This window comes from Topomyia yanbarensis, chromosome 3, assembly GCF_030247195.1.
Source record: "Topomyia yanbarensis strain Yona2022 chromosome 3, ASM3024719v1, whole genome shotgun sequence".
In the NCBI taxonomy this organism is placed as follows: domain Eukaryota; kingdom Metazoa; phylum Arthropoda; class Insecta; order Diptera; family Culicidae; genus Topomyia; species Topomyia yanbarensis.
In genome coordinates this window covers 9,380,312-9,398,241 of record NC_080672.1, presented here as the reverse complement: position 1 = coordinate 9,398,241, position 17,930 = coordinate 9,380,312, and the positions used below count along the sequence as shown (strand labels likewise).

The following is a 17,930-nucleotide window of genomic DNA, read 5'->3' as shown; positions in this document are numbered from 1 at the left end:
TACTCGAATTACTCGAATTACTCGAATTACTCGAATTACTCGAATTACTCGAATTACTCGAATTACTCGAATTACTGGAATTACTGGAATTACTGAATTACTGGAATTACTGGAATTACTGAATTACTGGAATTACTGGAATTACTGGAATTACTGAATTACTGGAATTACTGGAGTTACTGGAATTACTGGAGTTACTGGAATTACTGGAACTACTGGAACTACTGGAACTACTGAAACTACTGGAACTACTGGAACTACTGGAACTACTGGAACTATTGGAACTACTGGAACTACTGGAACTACTGGAACTACTGGAACTACTGGAACTACTGGAACTACTGGAACTACTGGAACTACTGGAACTACTGGAACTACTGGAACTACTGGAACTACTGGAACTACTGGAACTACTGGAACTACTGGAACTACTGGAACTACTGGAACTACTGGAACTACTGGAACTACTGGAACTACTGGAACTACTGGAACTACTGGAACTACTGGAACTACTGGAACTACTGGAACTACTGGAACTACTGGAACTACTGGAACTACTGGAACTACTGGAACTACTGGAACTACTGGAACTACTGGAACTACTGGAACTACTGGAACTACTGGAACTACTGGAACTACTGGAACTACTGGAACTACTGGAACTACTGGAACTACTGGAACTACTGGAACTACTGGAACTACTGGAACTACTGGAACTACTGGAACTACTGGAACTACTGGAACTACTGGAACTACTGGAACTACTGGAACTACTGGAACTACTGGAACTACTGGAACTACTGGAACTACTGGAACTACTGGAACTACTGGAACTACTGGAACTACTGGAATTACTGGAATTACTGGAATTACTGGAATTACTGGAATTACTGGAATTACTGGAATTACTGGAATTACTGGAATTACTGGAATTACTGGAATTACTGGAATTACTGGAATTACTGGAATTACTGGAATTACTGGAATTACTGGAATTACTGGAATTACTGGAATTACTGGAATTACTGGAATTACTGGAATTACTGGAATTACTGGAATTACTGGAATTACTGGAATTACTGGAATTACTGGAATTACTGGAATTACTGGAATTACTGGAATTACTGGAATTACTGGAATTACTGGAATTACTGGAATTACTGGAATTACTGGAATTACTGGAATTACTGGAATTACTGGAATTACTGGAATTACTGGAATTACTGGAATTACTGGAATTACTGGAATTACTGGAATTACTGGAATTACTGGAATTACTGGAATTACTGGAATTACTGGAATTACTGGAATTACTGGAATTACTGGAATTACTGGAATTACTGGAATTACTGGAATTACTGGAATTACTGGAACTACTGGAACTACTGGAACTACTGGAACTACTGGAACTACTGGAACTACTGGAACTACTGGAACTACTGGAACTACTGGAACTACTGGAACTACTGGAACTACTGGAACTACTGGAACTACTGGAACTACTGGAACTACTGGAACTACTGGAACTACTGGAACTACTGGAACTACTGGAACTACTGGAACTACTGGAACTACTGGAACTACTGGAACTACTGGAACTACTGGAACTACTGGAACTACTGGAACTACTGGAACTACTGGAACTACTGGAACTACTGGAACTACTGGAACTACTGGAACTACTGGAACTACTGGAACTACTGGAACTACTGGAACTACTGGAACTACTGGAACTACTGGAACTACTGGAACTACTGGAACTACTGGAACTACTGGAACTACTGGAACTACTGGAACTACTGGAACTACTGGAACTACTGGAACTACTGGAACTACGGGAACTACGGGAACTACGGGAACTACGGGAACTACGGGAACTACGGGAACTACGGGAACTACGGGAACTACGGGAACTACGGGAACTACGGGAACTACGGGAACTACGGGAACTACGGGAACTACGGGAACTACGGGAACTACGGGAACTACGGGAGCTACGGGAGCTACGGGAACTACGGGAACTACGGGAACTACGGGAACTACGGGAACTACGGGAACTACGGGAACTACGGGAACTACGGGAACTACGGGAACTACTGGAACTACGGGAACTACGGGAACTACGGGAACTACGGGAACTACGGGAACTACGGGAACTACGGGAACTACGGGAACTACGGGAACTACGGGAACTACGGGAACTACGGGAACTACGGTAACTACGGGAACTACTGGAACTACTGGAACTACTGGAACTACTGGAACTACTGGAACTACGGGAACTACGGGAACTACGGGAACTACGGGAACTACGGGAACTACGGGAGCTACGGGAGCTACGGGAACTACGGGAACTACGGGAACTACGGGAACTACGGGAACTACGGGAACTACGGGAACTACGGGAACTACGGGAACTACGGGAACTACGGGAACTACGGGAACTACGGGAACTACTGGAACTACGGGAACTACGGGAACTACTGGAACTACGGGAACTACGGGAACTACGGAAACTACGGGAACTACGGGAACTACGGGAACTACGGGAACTACTGGAACTACGGGAACTACGGGAACTACGGGAACGACGGGAACTACGGGAACTACGTGAACTACAGGAACTACGGGAACTACGGGAACGACTGAAACTAGAGACTACTGAAATTACTGGAACTCTTGGAACTCTTGGAAATCTTGGAACTCCTGAAGTCGGACTCTTGGAATTTTAGACTACTGTAGTCCTCAACAGTTTCATCCGAATTTTCCTATTGTCAGATACTTTATTGAGTTTCATCCAACTCTCCTCCAGGTACGGAAATCACCGGCCTGGCGCACCAGCTCGGCTACGAACGGGAGGTCATCCGGATCTGGTTCTGCAACAAGCGGCAGGCCCTCAAAAACACGGTACGAATGATGTCGAAAAATTTCAAAATGGAAAGTTCTTAAGCAACTCAAAAAAAAACTAATTGCTATTGCTAATTTAGTCATTTAACGTTATGTAATTTTGTGCCATTTATTACCGATTTCAGCGAGGACATTTGAAAGATTAGTTAAATTTTGATCCAGTGCTTTCGTTTTTTTTTGTTGTTTGAATCGAATATTCATCACTAGTTTAAGCGATCGAAAGGAAGGAAATGGAAAATAACTCGTACTCTCTGCTTAGTTTCGTTTAAGTTAAAAAAATGATGCAACCAAAGTTCCTACACAACTAATCGTAAGAGTTATTGACAGATGATGCTAATAGATGTAAAAAGTAGCAGAGAGGAAGAAAACACATTTCTAAGAGAAGCTAGATATCCACTTATGTAAATTGGGCACTTTTGCTTTATTTTATTGATACTCGACAAGCGGAATTCTCGAACTACGCAACTAGTTTCCGATTAGTGTGTGCCCAACAGGCCACAAACTATACCTACTAAACTCGAAAGGTGCCAAAATCGTACCCTGAAACCTACATCTAGTGAGCTGTGCCATACTGTTTGGTTCTATTTGTGCTCTCGCAGTTCAGATTTCTACCATAGTCTACTGAGACTGCTATAAATCTGCACCGCGGATTGTCGAATGCAACAATCTTTAAACCGATACTCATTTCTGTCAGTTAGGATTTTGATCGAACCAACAAGCGCCATAGTTGATTTATTTTGCCAAAATTGATGTCGAATGCGTAGTATTAAATTGATAGTCCAGATATTTCGTCTTTTAAAATGTTATACAAAGCGAATTATTACACAAGAGCACATTCGAAAAAGAATGCATTTAATGTACAGAAAAAATCAATGATATACGAATCAATAAATAAACGAATTGGCAATAAAAAATTAAGGTCTCTTCAATTGGCAAACCAACCGTTCGAAATTTTACTTCCCTATCAGAAAAAATAGAACAGTAGCGGACAAACTAAAACGAAGAAAAGCACACACATTATTTGATCAAATCCTGCACATCATAAGTGTCGTGTGTAGTTATAAAACATTTATCGACAGTCAGTTGGGGCTATTAAGGAGAATTATCCGTATCTGATTTGTTTAGTGGAAATAAATGAACAAACTGCTGATCAGTAGATTGAAGAACGCGTGTTTAGATATCTACGGGTCTATGTGTAAATAGTCTAAAATCACTTCCGTCGCTACCAGAATCGATGTGAGTTTGTTTTCTGTAATATATAATCGAAGGATATAGTGGAGATGAACATAAAAAACACGCGCGCCTCATAGAGTTAGTGGATAAGATGAGTCTTTAGTATTTGGTATCAAAGGAAGCATATTTTATGTGATATGTAATAAACAGAACAGAACAAAATCGTATATTAACACACACACACAAACAAAAAATAGACAGCTACAACTCAACTTCCAACAGTATAGTCACACAAGAGGAACACGTATACAGACGATTGTGAAAGCAATTGGCAATATACCAGCAAACGCGGCCGCTATTGTTGGGGCAAGTGGTAAGAATATTGAACGTAAAAAATAAGCTGTATCGCGTATAAAACACAAGATACACAAATTTATCAAATAAATCCACTAATTTGCTACTAGGACTTAAAGAAATTCCAATTTAAATCTCTGCGGGGATGGGCTAATTAAAATTGACGACAATCTTTCATCGCATGTTGTAAATCCAATTGGCATCACCTTTGCGGTAGCGTGTTGATTCGACAGTTAGGAAATTTGAAAAAACGCAGTCGGCTATGAGATTTTCGTCAAACCTCATTCGGCTGTGGCTGTGTGATAGAAAAGTTCTAGAATCCAGCAGTAGAAAAATTTTGTTTATTCAAACATTTTGGTTTTCCAGTGAAGTTTTACAACTCAATTTCAAATAAAATAGTGAAGAGTTCTGTGCTAGCTAACAAATTGATTGGTCGTTTGATTTTGTGTCAGGCTGATTGATTGGAAAAGTGGTTTTCTTTATTGTTTCTGTTACGTGGTGCTAAGATTTGTGTTCACAGCGCAAGCCATTAGTTTGAGTAAAATCACCCCGCATATTGTACGATTCCTTGTGTTTTGTCGGAAAGTTTAGGTGCAAGTGATTTATTTTTAGATTTGAAAAAAAAAATTGTAAAAAAGGGTGATTCAATTCAAGTTCAATATCAACCATTCGATTACCAGTATCTTCATCAGTGATTGAATAAGGTTAGTGAAAAAGTTATAAAATTCTTTTCGTTATTGACATTTCCAGTGTACAGTTAACTCTCTCTATGTCGATATTCTCTATGTCGATATTTTTCTCTATCTCGATTATTTCGTAGGTCCCTTCAGATCGCACGTATAAAAACTCCTCTATGTCGATATTTTCTCTATCTCGATATCTCCCTATCTCGATGTCCCTAGCTTTATATTTGCCTGCATTAAGGGTGATCCGCACTAGACCGATCCGATCCGATCCGACCCGACTTTTTCATCTTCGGATTCGCTCGGGTTGTTGATGTAATGGTATTGGTAGCATGTCGGGCGTCCGACGCAAAAAAGAATCGTTGCCAACGATATTCCTCGAACAGACTCTCCGACTTTTTTCTGCTTCTCCACCGACCGGCTCGAACAGAGAGAGAGAGAACGTGTGAGGCAACCAAAGCAGGTAAAATGATTCTTCTGCTGGTGTGGGACAGCATGTCGTCCACTCAGAAAGGAAAAATAATATCGTCAATAACTTTTGCTTCTACCCATGCTTGAACGGCTTGACCAGAGGCGCATATGAGATAGCGGACAGATTTGTTTTCCAACCGGTGCGGAATTGATTCTATGCCGGGATAGCTAGGATTTCTTCCGATTTTACTTTCAGGTTGTTTTTGTTGCCGAGCTGGATGTTCAAATTTGTTTATGAACACCGTAACATAGGATATTTGTGCTATTTGCGGGTCCCGGTTGAATTTTGTACATCGGTAGGAAGAATGTTCTCGATTTGTTGACAAATAGGGTGATGAGCCTATTTGCACCATGTTTCTATTATTACCCTACCCATTTGAAGCCGTTGGTTAGAGCAGTGTCTGCCATCTTTGTTCAACGCATTGAGTCAAATGGTAGCGCAACAATAGGGACACTCGAATCGAGTTTTCATTGTGCTCAAACACGAGAATTTTACTGTTTTCAACGCATTTGTGTTATTATATTGGTTCTTAACAACGAAGCAAAGCGGTTGATGTCAATTTTTACGCATTCCATTGATTATAAGGCAAGAAATTACCGAATTAGTGAGGCACCTTGCTTAGTATGGTGAAAATAGGCTCATCACCCTATATCATTTTTGCTTGAAGCGAAACTGAGGCATGTTCTAACCCCGACTGCTGTTAAAATGCTTGAAATGATAGCGTTTGGGTTTACAACCAGACTCAGTTTCGCGATCAAGCAGCGCATATTTCAATTCAACTAAACATTTTTTTTTTTATCGGGGCATACTATGATGGTCGAACCCTAATATTTCTTAATTCGACCGTACGTTTTATTGATTCTAATGATTGTCATATTTTATTATTTAAACAACGAACTTCTTTGTTTGCATTGATCGTATCAACAATATTTATGTATAAAAGTTACACCAGGTCAAAGCAATAAAACAAAACACGCAAATGATGTGTGTTAAAGAATTCTTCCAATCCAACAAAACAGAATTTATTAACTAATCCTTTTCTTGAAATGTAACAGAATCTTTTTTTAATTGAATAATGTGGAATTTTTAGCAAAAGTCGCCGAATGCGGAGCGAATATTAGAAAACTTAAGTTGGAAATACCAACATTCGAACAATGTTTCTTATTTAAGATTTGCAGATTGCGAAGTTTGTAGACAAGACTTATTTTAGTTTTGTAATTTCATTTAGGCGTCTTACGCAATTTATTTTACTATAGAAGTTTCGCGAACCAATACAGCAAAATCGGTACGTCGTAGAAACCTATGTGATCCAATATAATTTCAAATTAAAAACTTCTAGATGTTTTAATAACGTAAAATAAATTGTTAGTAGAAGAAAACACGACGAAATAGGGTGATAAGTCACCATTCCTGCAGAGGTGTGGGCGGCGCATTTTTCTACATTCGTGAAGCTCGTTAGAGCATTTAACATTTTAAGCCGTCATATGTTTTCGATATGTATAATATATTGTATATCAAGGCGTTGTGGAGCGTGCACCTTACAATGAACTTTGTTATTTGAATGGTTGGCGTCCGAAAGGGGCTAACCCACATTTTGATTTTTTTACAGGAAATGAAAAAAACTTCCGCATTTCCAAATTAACATTTTTATTGTAAAAATACATTATTTTATTAGTAGTTCATTGATCCATGTTGCCAAAAAAATAAGATCATTACATGCACTACTTTTCAAGTCACGAGCATTTTCGTAATTCGAGGGGCTAACCCAGGGGGTACCTAGTACTGGGGTCACCTTCATGGTCAACTTTGACTGCTAATAGCAAAAAATCAAAAAAATATTTTCAAAATTCTTAAATAGCAGTACACGTGGATTACTTAGAACTACCAAAAAATGTCGATTTCGGAAAAAATGTGGATTAGCCCCTTGTGGACGCCAGCCATTCATTTGTTAGGGACCGTTCATATACCACGTGGACAAAAAAAACGTCATTTTACCCTCCTCCTCCCCTCCGTGGACAATCCTTTATCCCTATCTGCCCCTACCCCCGCCCGCCATACTATGTCCACGTGGAGTTTCCCATTTTTTGGGCAATTTAATAAAAAAGGAGTTTTCAAAAAGTTTAGACTACTATGGCGAAGAAGGTGAATGAAAATCGTTCAAACTTCTACTGCTTCCGTCTTTTGCCAAATTTTCATGGAAATATCTCATTTCTGAACGAAATTATAATCTTTTATATTTATGTATTAAAGATTCATCATAATAACATAAAATTGAAGTAACGTATGGATTCTTCAATTGGCCTCGTAATTTCAACCACGCGCTTTCAAATCTAAAACTAGAGGTATTTGACCGAGTTACAGAAGATTGAATCAAATGATTCGGACAGAGCATTTTTCTCAGAATTTGTTTCGCACGATTTCCTCTGATTTTTTTTTAATGATTTGCTATTACATACTATGCTGTTATAGGCACTTTGATTATTTCAAAATCATGAAAAAATTTGAAGGTAAGCGCACTCATGAATGACATTACAAATTTATTTCATTTTCTTATAAAAGACAAAATTATAATGATAAGTCCACGTGGACATTTTCAATACCCCCACCCGTTCCCCATGGACAAGCGTGAACTTTCGCGTGACCCCTACCCTCCCCTTAATTGTCAACGTGGTATATTGATGGTCCCTTATTTGTTGTATCGTCACTAACAGACCCTTTGGCCTCAATGCTGGTTGCTTAAACTAATTACATTTCAGGATAGCAAATGTTTTAGCTTTTTTCGATTATAGAGGTGTTAACCTTAAGGTCATTCGCCTCTTCGGGCTAGAAAAATCTCTTATGAAAAATTTCTAACCCTATTTCCGGGGTCGGGACTAGAACCCAGGTGCGCTGCGTACAAGGCAATCGATTTACCAACTACACTACGCCCACCCCTATTTCAGCTTTTATCAAATTCCTCGTCAGGTTGGATTCAAAAGCCGTCGCCACACTGCACTGTTAACAATACACTGAACTTCGGTAACAGCGCTCTGGCGATCGTAGTTGGTTCTCCAGAACGGTAATCGCAAAAGAGAGTTATTGCGTACAGCTCAAATGCGGGCTTGAAGATCCAGGCGTCCGAAGATTATAGGACAATCCACCCTGAAATCTGTCTTGCCAAGGAAGATGTCGGAGTACAAAGCGTATGAACCGGCGTTGGCCGGCCTCGATTGTGACAACGCCGTTCTGGTATATAGTACGGATTCCAAACAACAGAATAATATTCTAGTGTTGAGCGAGCCTGTGCGCAATAGTGATTTTTACCAGTGTACGTGGTGTGTGGTTTGCGTATTAGTGCCGAATCCATGATGACTACGAGATCCTTGATGTGAGAGTGGCTTGGAAAGCTCGAGTCGAAGAAATGGTATTTAAACTGAATCGGATGGCGTTTCCGAGTTGGCCGTTGTCGATCATTTAGCCATAAAATAGTGTTGTAAAAACAAAGAAACAAATCATTTTGGAGAAAAGCGTAGTGATAAATTGAAAGAATAACCTATAATACTATAGCTAGTATACAGAAAAAGGAAAAGTTTACAGAAGAAGACCTATTGATAATGGTAGTAGCACTTGAATATGAAGAAGCATCCGTCATAAAGAAAAAATGGGTTCACAAAGCTTGGAGATCGGAAAAATAGGAGTGAGATTTTGAACGTTAGTAAATCGTAGGATGGTTTGAGAAACAAGTTGGCGACAGTAAACGTTTAGGAATGTACGGCTTTGTGCGCTTAGCCCCTAGACCGCTTAGGGTTAATCCAATTTTCCTCCTTGCTTTGCATGTTGTTCCTTTAATTGCGGTTAGATGGAAATACATTTAATTAAGAACAGGGTACCTTTTAGGTTGCTATTCAACATACGAACGCAAGAGGCTTTAGATGTGGAAGGTTAAACAATCAAAAGCATAACATTTAAAAAAATTGGAAATTGATGCACTTGAATGTACATTTTTTTTGGTTTATTAAATTTTATATGCAAATTTTTTTATTTCTTGTTTTAAAAGTCCTAATTTCAAAATATTCAAATTTTTGAATCCTTGAATTTTCAAATTTTAAGAATTCTAAACTTTTAGATTCACAATTTTTTGGATTTTTTAATATACAAGCATTTAAATTTTTGAATATTAATATTTTTATTTTTAACTTCCTAAATTTTAAAACTTCTAGATTTTAATTTTTTAAGCTTTAGATTTTTAGATTTCCAAATTTTTTGATTTTTAAACTTTCTAAATTTCTGAATTTTTGATACTTGGATTTTAGATCTTTAAATTTTTAAACTCTTAACTTCTTAAATTTTTTAACTTTTTGAATTTCTGAATTGTTAAATTATAAAATTTTCAAATCCCAAAATCTTTGATTTTTTAAATTTACAAAATTTTAAATCTTTAAATTCATAAATTTTTGAATTTTTGAATTCCTAAATTTTTAAATGTTCTTTAATAACCGAATTTTTAAATTTTTGAATTTTTAAATCTTTAAAATTTTAAATCCTTAAATTTTCAAATTTTTAAGTTCTTAAATGATTGAATTTTTAAATTCTTAAATTTTTAAATTCTTGAATTTTTAAATTTCTAAATTTTTAAAAATTTGGGAATTTTAATATTTAAAAATTCTAAAATTTAAATATTTAGGAATTTAAAAATTTCAAAGCATAAAAAAATTTAAAATCCGAAAATTCAAACAATTTAAAAATTTCGGAATTATAAAATATAAAATCTTTGAATTTTTAAATTCTTAAATTTTTAATTTTTCAGATCTTTAAATTTTCATATCTTTGAATTTTTGAATCTATGAATTTTAAAATTTTATATTTTTAAATTACTATATTTTTAAATTTATAAATTTTTCGATTTTTAAATTCTTAGATTTTTAAATTTTTAAAAAATTAAGTTTTAAAATTTTTGGATCTTTAAATTTTAAAATTTTTAAATTTTTAGATGCTTAAATATTAAAATTTTTGAATTTTCATATCCTAAAATATTAACATTTAAAACTTAGATTCTTAGATTTTTAAATCCGCAAATTTTTTAATTTTTGGATTCTCAAATTCTTAAATTTTAAAATTTTGGAACCTTGAATTTTTAAATTTTTATTTCTTAAAATTTTTAAACTTTTAGAATTTTTAAATAATCAGATTTTAAAATTTTCAAATTCTTAAATTTTTAAATTACTGAATTTTTAAATTCTTAAGTTTTTAAATTTTTAAATCTTTAAATTTTAGAATATTTGAATATTTAAATTTTTAGATCTTTAGATTCTTAAATTTCCAAATTTTTGAATTTTTAAATTTTAATATTTTTAAAACATAAAATTTTCAAATTCTACGATCCTTGCATTTTTAAATTTACAAATTTTTAAATCTTTAAATTTATAAATTTTTAGATTTTTAATTCTTCAACTTTTGAATTCCTTAATTTCTAAATTTTTGATTTTTAAATGTTCTTTAATAACTGAATTCTTAAATTTTTAAATCTTGAATTTTTAATATTTAAATCTTTAAATTTTTAAATTTTTAAACTTTCAAAATTTTTTAATTTTTAGATCATCGAATTTTTAAATTCTCATATTCTTAAATTTTTAAATTCTTAGATTTTTAAATTCATAAATTTTTAAATTTTTGAATCGTTAAATTTTTATATATCTGGATTTTAAAATTTTTGGATCTTTACATTCATAAATTTCCAAATTTTTGAACCTTTAAATTTTAATATTTTTGAATTCCTAAATATTAAAATTTTAAAATTGTTATATTTGCAAATATTGCAATTTTTAAATTCTAAATGTTTTAATTTTTTAATTTTTGGTCTTTTAAATTCTTAAATTTTTGAATTTCCCTATTTCTAAATTTTCATATTTTTTATATTTAAAGTTTTAACCTTTTAATTTTTTAATATTTTGAATTTTTAATTTTAAAATTTTAAGCCCTCTAACTTTTTAAATTTTCGAATTGTTTTATTTCCAAATTTTTATTTTGGATTTGAACTTTTTAAATCTTAACGTTTCTAAAAATGTTACATCCTAATTTTTTTTTAATTGTTTAGTTTTTAAATGCTTAAATTTTGAAGTTCATGAATTGGATAATATATTAAAAATTCCAAATTTTATTTGATTTAAATTCATACGGATTAAGTTTTAACATTGCTGTTTTCTAGAAGCACTAAATTCAAGCTAAGGCAAATTATTAACTTCCGTCATCTGTGAACTTCTCCATCTGCAATTCTTCAATAGCAACATCGTGATTTTCCTAAAAAACCACTCACCTACACAGACCGCGAAATTTTGGCAATCTAATGAGAGAATGATGAGTATGAGTATTTTTGATTCCGTTTTATTCCAACGAAAGGATCAGTTTATTTTTAATTTCTTAAAAATGTAAAGATCTAAATTTTTAAATTTCTTAAAATCCAAAATTTAAATTAATGAATTTTCACATATTTCAATTTTTGAAAATTTTATATTCTTGAATTTTAAAATTTTTATGTTTAAAAATCTCAGCACACGGTTTTATCCGCTTTTTTGCTCGATTTTATCAGCTTCATATGAAAAATGATAGTTGGTAGTTTTATGGGTTCTAGCAGACGAGCCAAGTTGAATTCGAGTAAATCCTTTCTTGAGCATATTTTCTCATCTTAAAGATCCGAAAAAAATATTTTTTTTAACTTTTGCTCTGTCAGACCGCCTTAAGCGAAGTTTAGGCTAAATAATCAGGAAAGGTTATGAGGCTATATCTGGGGACCAAAGAAGAATATTTTAAGAGCTTCGGTGTCTTAAAAAGAAAGAAAAATATATGTCCCGATTTCATCAATGTCCCCATTTTATCAGCCTAAAATTCACCAAGGGTCTGATAAAAACGGGTCTTCGCTGTATTTAAATTTTTTAATCTTAAGATATTAAAATTTTTGGATTTCTAAATTATTAAATTTGAATATTTTGATTTTTTTTCTGATTTTTAGATTTTTAAATTCTCAGTCTTTTTGATTTGAAAATGCTTGGAATCGTTGAAATTATAAATTTCTTGGTTTCAAAATGTTTAAATTTTTCTAATATTGGGTTTTTAAATTTTGATGACTGTTTCCAGCGTTTTGAGTTAACAGGAAGTCGCCCTCTTGGATTTCAAAGAAGAGTCAATTATTATCTTGCGCCATCTATAAACTTCGCAATCTGCAAATCTTAAATAGGAAAACTTTGTTCAAAAGTTGGTACAGTGGAGACCCGATTTGATCAGCCCCCGATTTTATCAGCTTTTTGACCCGATTTTGTCAGCCTCCTTTCTCGAGCGTTTTTGCTTGACCGCGAAACTGAGTCTGGTTGTAAACCCTAACGCATTTTAACAGCAGTCGGGGTTAGAACATGCCTCAGTTTCGCTTCAAGCAAAAATGATATATTTGTCAACAAATCGAGAACATTCTTCCTACCGATGTACAAAATTCAACCGGGACCCGCAAATAGCACAAATATCCTATGTTACGGTGTTCATAAACAAATTTGAACATCCAGCTCGGCAACAAAAACAACCTGAAAGTAAAATCGGAAGAAATCCTAGCTATCCCGGCATAGAATCAATTCCGCACCGGTTGGAAAACAAATCTGTCCGCTATCTCATATGCGCCTCTGGTCAAGCCGTTCAAGCATGGGTAGAAGCAAAAGTTATTGACGATATTATTTTTCCTTTCTGAGTGGACGACATGCTGTCCCACACCAGCAGAAGAATCATTTTACCTGCTTTGGTTGCCTCACACGTTCTCTCTCTCTCTGTTCGAGCCGGTCGGTGGAGAAGCAGAAAAAAGTCGGAGAGTCTGTTCGAGGAATATCGTTGGCAACGATTCTTTTTTGCGTCGGACGCCCGACATGCTACCAATACCATTACATCAACAACCCGAGCGAATCCGAAGATGAAAAAGTCGGGTCGGATCGGATCGGATCGGTCTAGTGCGGATAGACCTTTATTCTCTCTCTATGTCGATGTGTTTTTTTTTCTCTCAGGACATCACAAAGCATATACATGATGAAATGAAAATTGGCGATCAGGGCACTAAGTCCTATATCAATATTCAGCATGTAGTGGCAGTAAAGACATGATTTGGGGTAAAGTGTATATTCAATATGTTTTCCTACGAGACTTTGTAAAACGAATTCATCTTAATTTGCATTTATCGAGGTTTTCTAGAAGTTATGCATATTTGGGTACAAAATTTTGACTTTAACATACTATGAAAATATTTAAAATGCAGCCATCTGTAGCACGGAAATCATACTTTCGTGATCAAAACAATTTCAATTAGGGGAACATGGGGAGACTTGACCAAGCGTAGAATTCTATTATTGGCTATGACGTGTTCTATTATGTTCTTAAAAAACCTTCAAAAATATTTTTATACTTATTTCGGTCCGCTAAGGTAATTTTAAAAGTTTGGAATGAAAAATTCTTTCCTAATAGAAAAGATTCCGTATTTAATAAATTTGCGTTAAATGAAGTAATTTTTATCAAACTTTGTATGGACATATCTAATCGCCTAATAATCACTTCTAAAGTACTCATACATTATTTTATACTTTATGAACTAGTGAAATGATTTTACATAAATCGGAACATTGAAATAGTTTTTATTAAAATTTGCACGTGATTGAACGCAGTAACTAATGTTGGGGAGACTTGACCAAGATTTTATGGGGGGACATGACCAAGTGGCAATAATCTGAAGAAAGATAAAATTTTTCTGATATTTACTATGCTGTCGTACCTACTGTTAGTGTTAATCATGTCACAAAAAATCCCACATCAAACAACAGTCTATATCTTTTTGTACTAGTAAACAAAGTTAGTAATAATATGGCTGATTTCGTGACGTATTAATATGCAATGTAAGCAGTACAGTTAATCCTTAAAAGGAAATGCATTAAACACAGTCGAAAATTTAAAGGGTATGCCACCCTTTTATATATTTTACTGCTACCTAATGACCTCGACAATATGGAAAAAAGGATTACAGCATTATTTATGTCATTATTTGTTGTTCTGATTTTTCAAAATTCTCTTGGTCAAGTCTCCCCAGGCCTTGGTTAAGTCTCCCCGCAGTGGGGAGACTTGACCAAAAAAAAAAAACGATCTCAGACAAACTTTTATAACTTTTGAAAAAGTAAACTAAAAATTCTGCAAAAAATCATGAACACGAATAATACCTTTTTACATTATATCTCAATGACTTTGGAAGGATTGAAAACTTTTTTAGAGATTTATGCAGGTTTAGCTGAAAACCTGGTCAAGTCTCCCCGTGTTTCCCTATATGTGGGGCAGAAAGATAAACTGCAAATAAGGGATTCCCACTCAAACAGCAAACTTGATGTTTTGCAGTGCGTGTGCACTTTACCTCGTCGTCTACTACCCTACTCACCCAATACGAGCATCTATATTCATTTCCCGGTATGCATTATGATGTCCTGAAAGAAAATCATTGTGTTCTATATGTCGATCTCTCCCTATGTCGATGGTCCCTTCAATATCGACATAGAGAGAGTTAACTGTAGTTGGTGCTAGACTCGTTTAAACTTGACTGTAATTCGGCTTTCTATACCACTGTAGCTTCAGGTAAAAACGAACACACTGTCAAATTCGACCACGATTGTTGCGTAAAAAGGTTTTCTGATGATATTCTAGTTGTTACCTATTGTATATTACTTACAACATTGAGACTGGGAGGCTCATTTTCAAATTATGTGAAGAGGAACAACATTGTTTGATAGCTTATGTCGTTTTTATTTTAAAAAAAACCCTGGGGCAGTGGATTGTTCTGGTTACGCACTTTATAGCAGAAGTGAGAATAAAACACGTCCAGTGGCCTGTTCTGCTGGTAGAAAATGCAACACAAGTGCAATCTACTGTCCCGGGGGTTTTCAATGAAAAACCCCATTAGTATTAGGTACCTGACCAGAACAACTAACATGGATTTTGAGGTTCTTTGTTTCATATCTCAATTTAAAGGCAGTTGAGGCCCAATTCCGTTTCTAAAATTGAAAAAAAAACATTGAAAACAAATTTTATGTTGGATTGAAATATCGATGAGACAAAGATTGAAAAGAGTGTTTTCTGAAAGGGTTTCGTATTTTCTAACAACCAATCACACGATGGTGTAATCTAAGCGAAAATTTAGTACTAAAAGTCTTTCGCTAGCATAAATTAGAATTTAAATCTTAGGTCGCTACCACATAAAAATTTGAGACGCAAATATCGAGCAGAGCTTTTTACCTTAAGGGATCTCGGTCCGTCCCTCGAGGAAAAATTTGCAATGGACGAAGTTGCAACTGTCTGCCAAGTAAACACCGCTCCTGGGAGGTGGACTAAAACGACGAATAACGACAGATCCAATTCTGGTGCTAATATTACAACTGCCTTTTGATGTATCGTAGTAAATTTTTTACTCAACTTTTACCCTTGCGATAGACGTCTATTCTCTGGTGCCTAATTTGATGTTGCTTCTCAGTTGTGCATGACCCAGAGGGAGCTTGTCCTTAATCCCACTGCTCTGTCATCGATGTTACGTGATATTCGTTATGGGATCTTGTTTGTTTGGGGGTCATTCATAAACCGTGTGTGGCAGATAAGAAAAAAAAGATATTCTAAAATTCACTTCCCCTCTAAGCATATTGCCAATTGTTGTTGGTTTTATTATCCCCGCTCCACTAGTACGTCTTAAACCCATTTTTAGTTTTCATCTCGGTAATTCATGTTACGTCACGCTCTTCCCTAACTGTCAATACGCGATATCATTTATGAAATCTTTGGAGCAGACAATCCAATGAAAAATAGGATGCGGATTTTAATGCGCGTTTAGCACCTAGTGTCATATCTTTATGTTTGTTATTAGGTTGTTGTGTTATTTTCCAAGGGAATGGGGTAATATTAAATTGTTCTCTTGCATTGATTGTGCATTATGAGGACTGTTAAGCTTAAAAATGTTTTCGCTGGAGAAATCTAGTTGGGGCGTGTCTTTGATATTGAGAGTGGTTTTAGCATTGTGTTTTTCCAGTTTATTCTGGAAGCGACACGCGGTCATGGAGTTAAAAAAATAGTAAAATAGTTCCATACGCACTATTCAGTTAAACCCTACATTGATCTGCAAAACAAGAAGTTTTGTGAGAATCGATTAATGATTCATCATTATGTACTGTGAGGCCCACGCAAAACATTCAATTTCATTAAAAGTATAATAACTTCTGCCAAGGAAGATGGATTGATTTGCAGCCTTCGACTAAGTTGTAAACGTATGCATACAGTGCCACCTAGCGATGAAAATGCAATGTAATGGGCTTTCTCCATGTAGATTGTCAAAAAATCCCATACCAACTACTGACACGTTGGTTCTGTAGCTAGACTTGTTCGATTTGGCTCAAATTTGGAGTAGACACTCCTGGTGAGACTTGAGATTGATTTAGGACTGGCCTGATTGGGGTCCTTTTTTCTTATCACTCTAATCTGCATGTATCGCGGGTTGGATGAACGCAATGCTTAGTAAACGCATTCATTGCTCGTCACTGAGACAGGCAGATATTAGGAAATTGAGTATTTGCAGCTGTCCTCAGGGTAGCATTCTGTCTCCTTTGCTATGAAACCTAGTTGCCGGCAGTTTGTTAAGGAAATTTAATGAGCTAAGATCTCCAGACTACGGGTTTGTTGACGACTACCAAATACTAATTACTGGAGTTTGCATCAGTACAATTTTGACTTAATGCATCAAGCATTAAGAGCTGTCGAACAGTGTGTCGACAAGTTAAATTATCAGTTAATTCAAACAAAACTTCATTAGTTCTAAAGAAGCGAATAGCAACTGGGATTCGTTCCTTGCAGTTCATTGATTCTAAGCTACTGGCTGTAGTTCAAGGCAAATGCGTTGCAGCTTTATCCGAATTGTTCTGCTCACATCGAGTTCAGAGTCAAAGAAGCGCAGACGAACTTTTGGAAAGACCTGGGGTCTCCGACCCAAACACATCTATTGGATTTACACGACAATTGAACGCCCAATATTATCATACGGATGCCTGTTGTGGTAGCAGAAGGGGGAGGTTATGACGGTCCAGCCAAAGCTAAACTGGTGCTTTTACCAAAACTCCGACTGCTGCCCTTGAAGCTCTTCTAAACATCAAATACTTACACCTACACCTGAAACAAAAAGCACTATCATGTGCATATAGACTGCAGGTTACTTGGCTTTGAAACAGTAACCATGTTGATTTTTCTACCAGTCATACACGATTGTGGTCACAAATGGTTATATGGAGTGAAAATATTTTTGCTCCCAGCGATATTACACTCAC

The 17,930-nt window shown here is 35.3% G+C and overlaps 1 protein-coding gene across 5 annotated transcripts in view; it reads left to right on the top strand.

The window, feature by feature from the left end:
- The window catches only part of LOC131691933 (probable nuclear hormone receptor HR38), a 392,678-nt gene extending 388,153 nt beyond the window's left edge, over positions 1 to 4,525 (top strand). For 4 of the 5 annotated variants that reach the window (XM_058978695.1, XM_058978693.1, XM_058978696.1 and 1 more), the window contains one exon: positions 2,813 to 4,525. In XM_058978695.1, the coding sequence (XP_058834678.1) occupies positions 2,813 to 2,949 (137 nt within the window). In that variant the 3' untranslated portion in view covers positions 2,950 to 4,525. The remainder of the gene's footprint in view (positions 1 to 2,812) is intronic. The other variant, XM_058978694.1, reaches the window with a different exon arrangement.
- Positions 4,526 to 17,930: the final 13,405 nt, after the last annotated feature.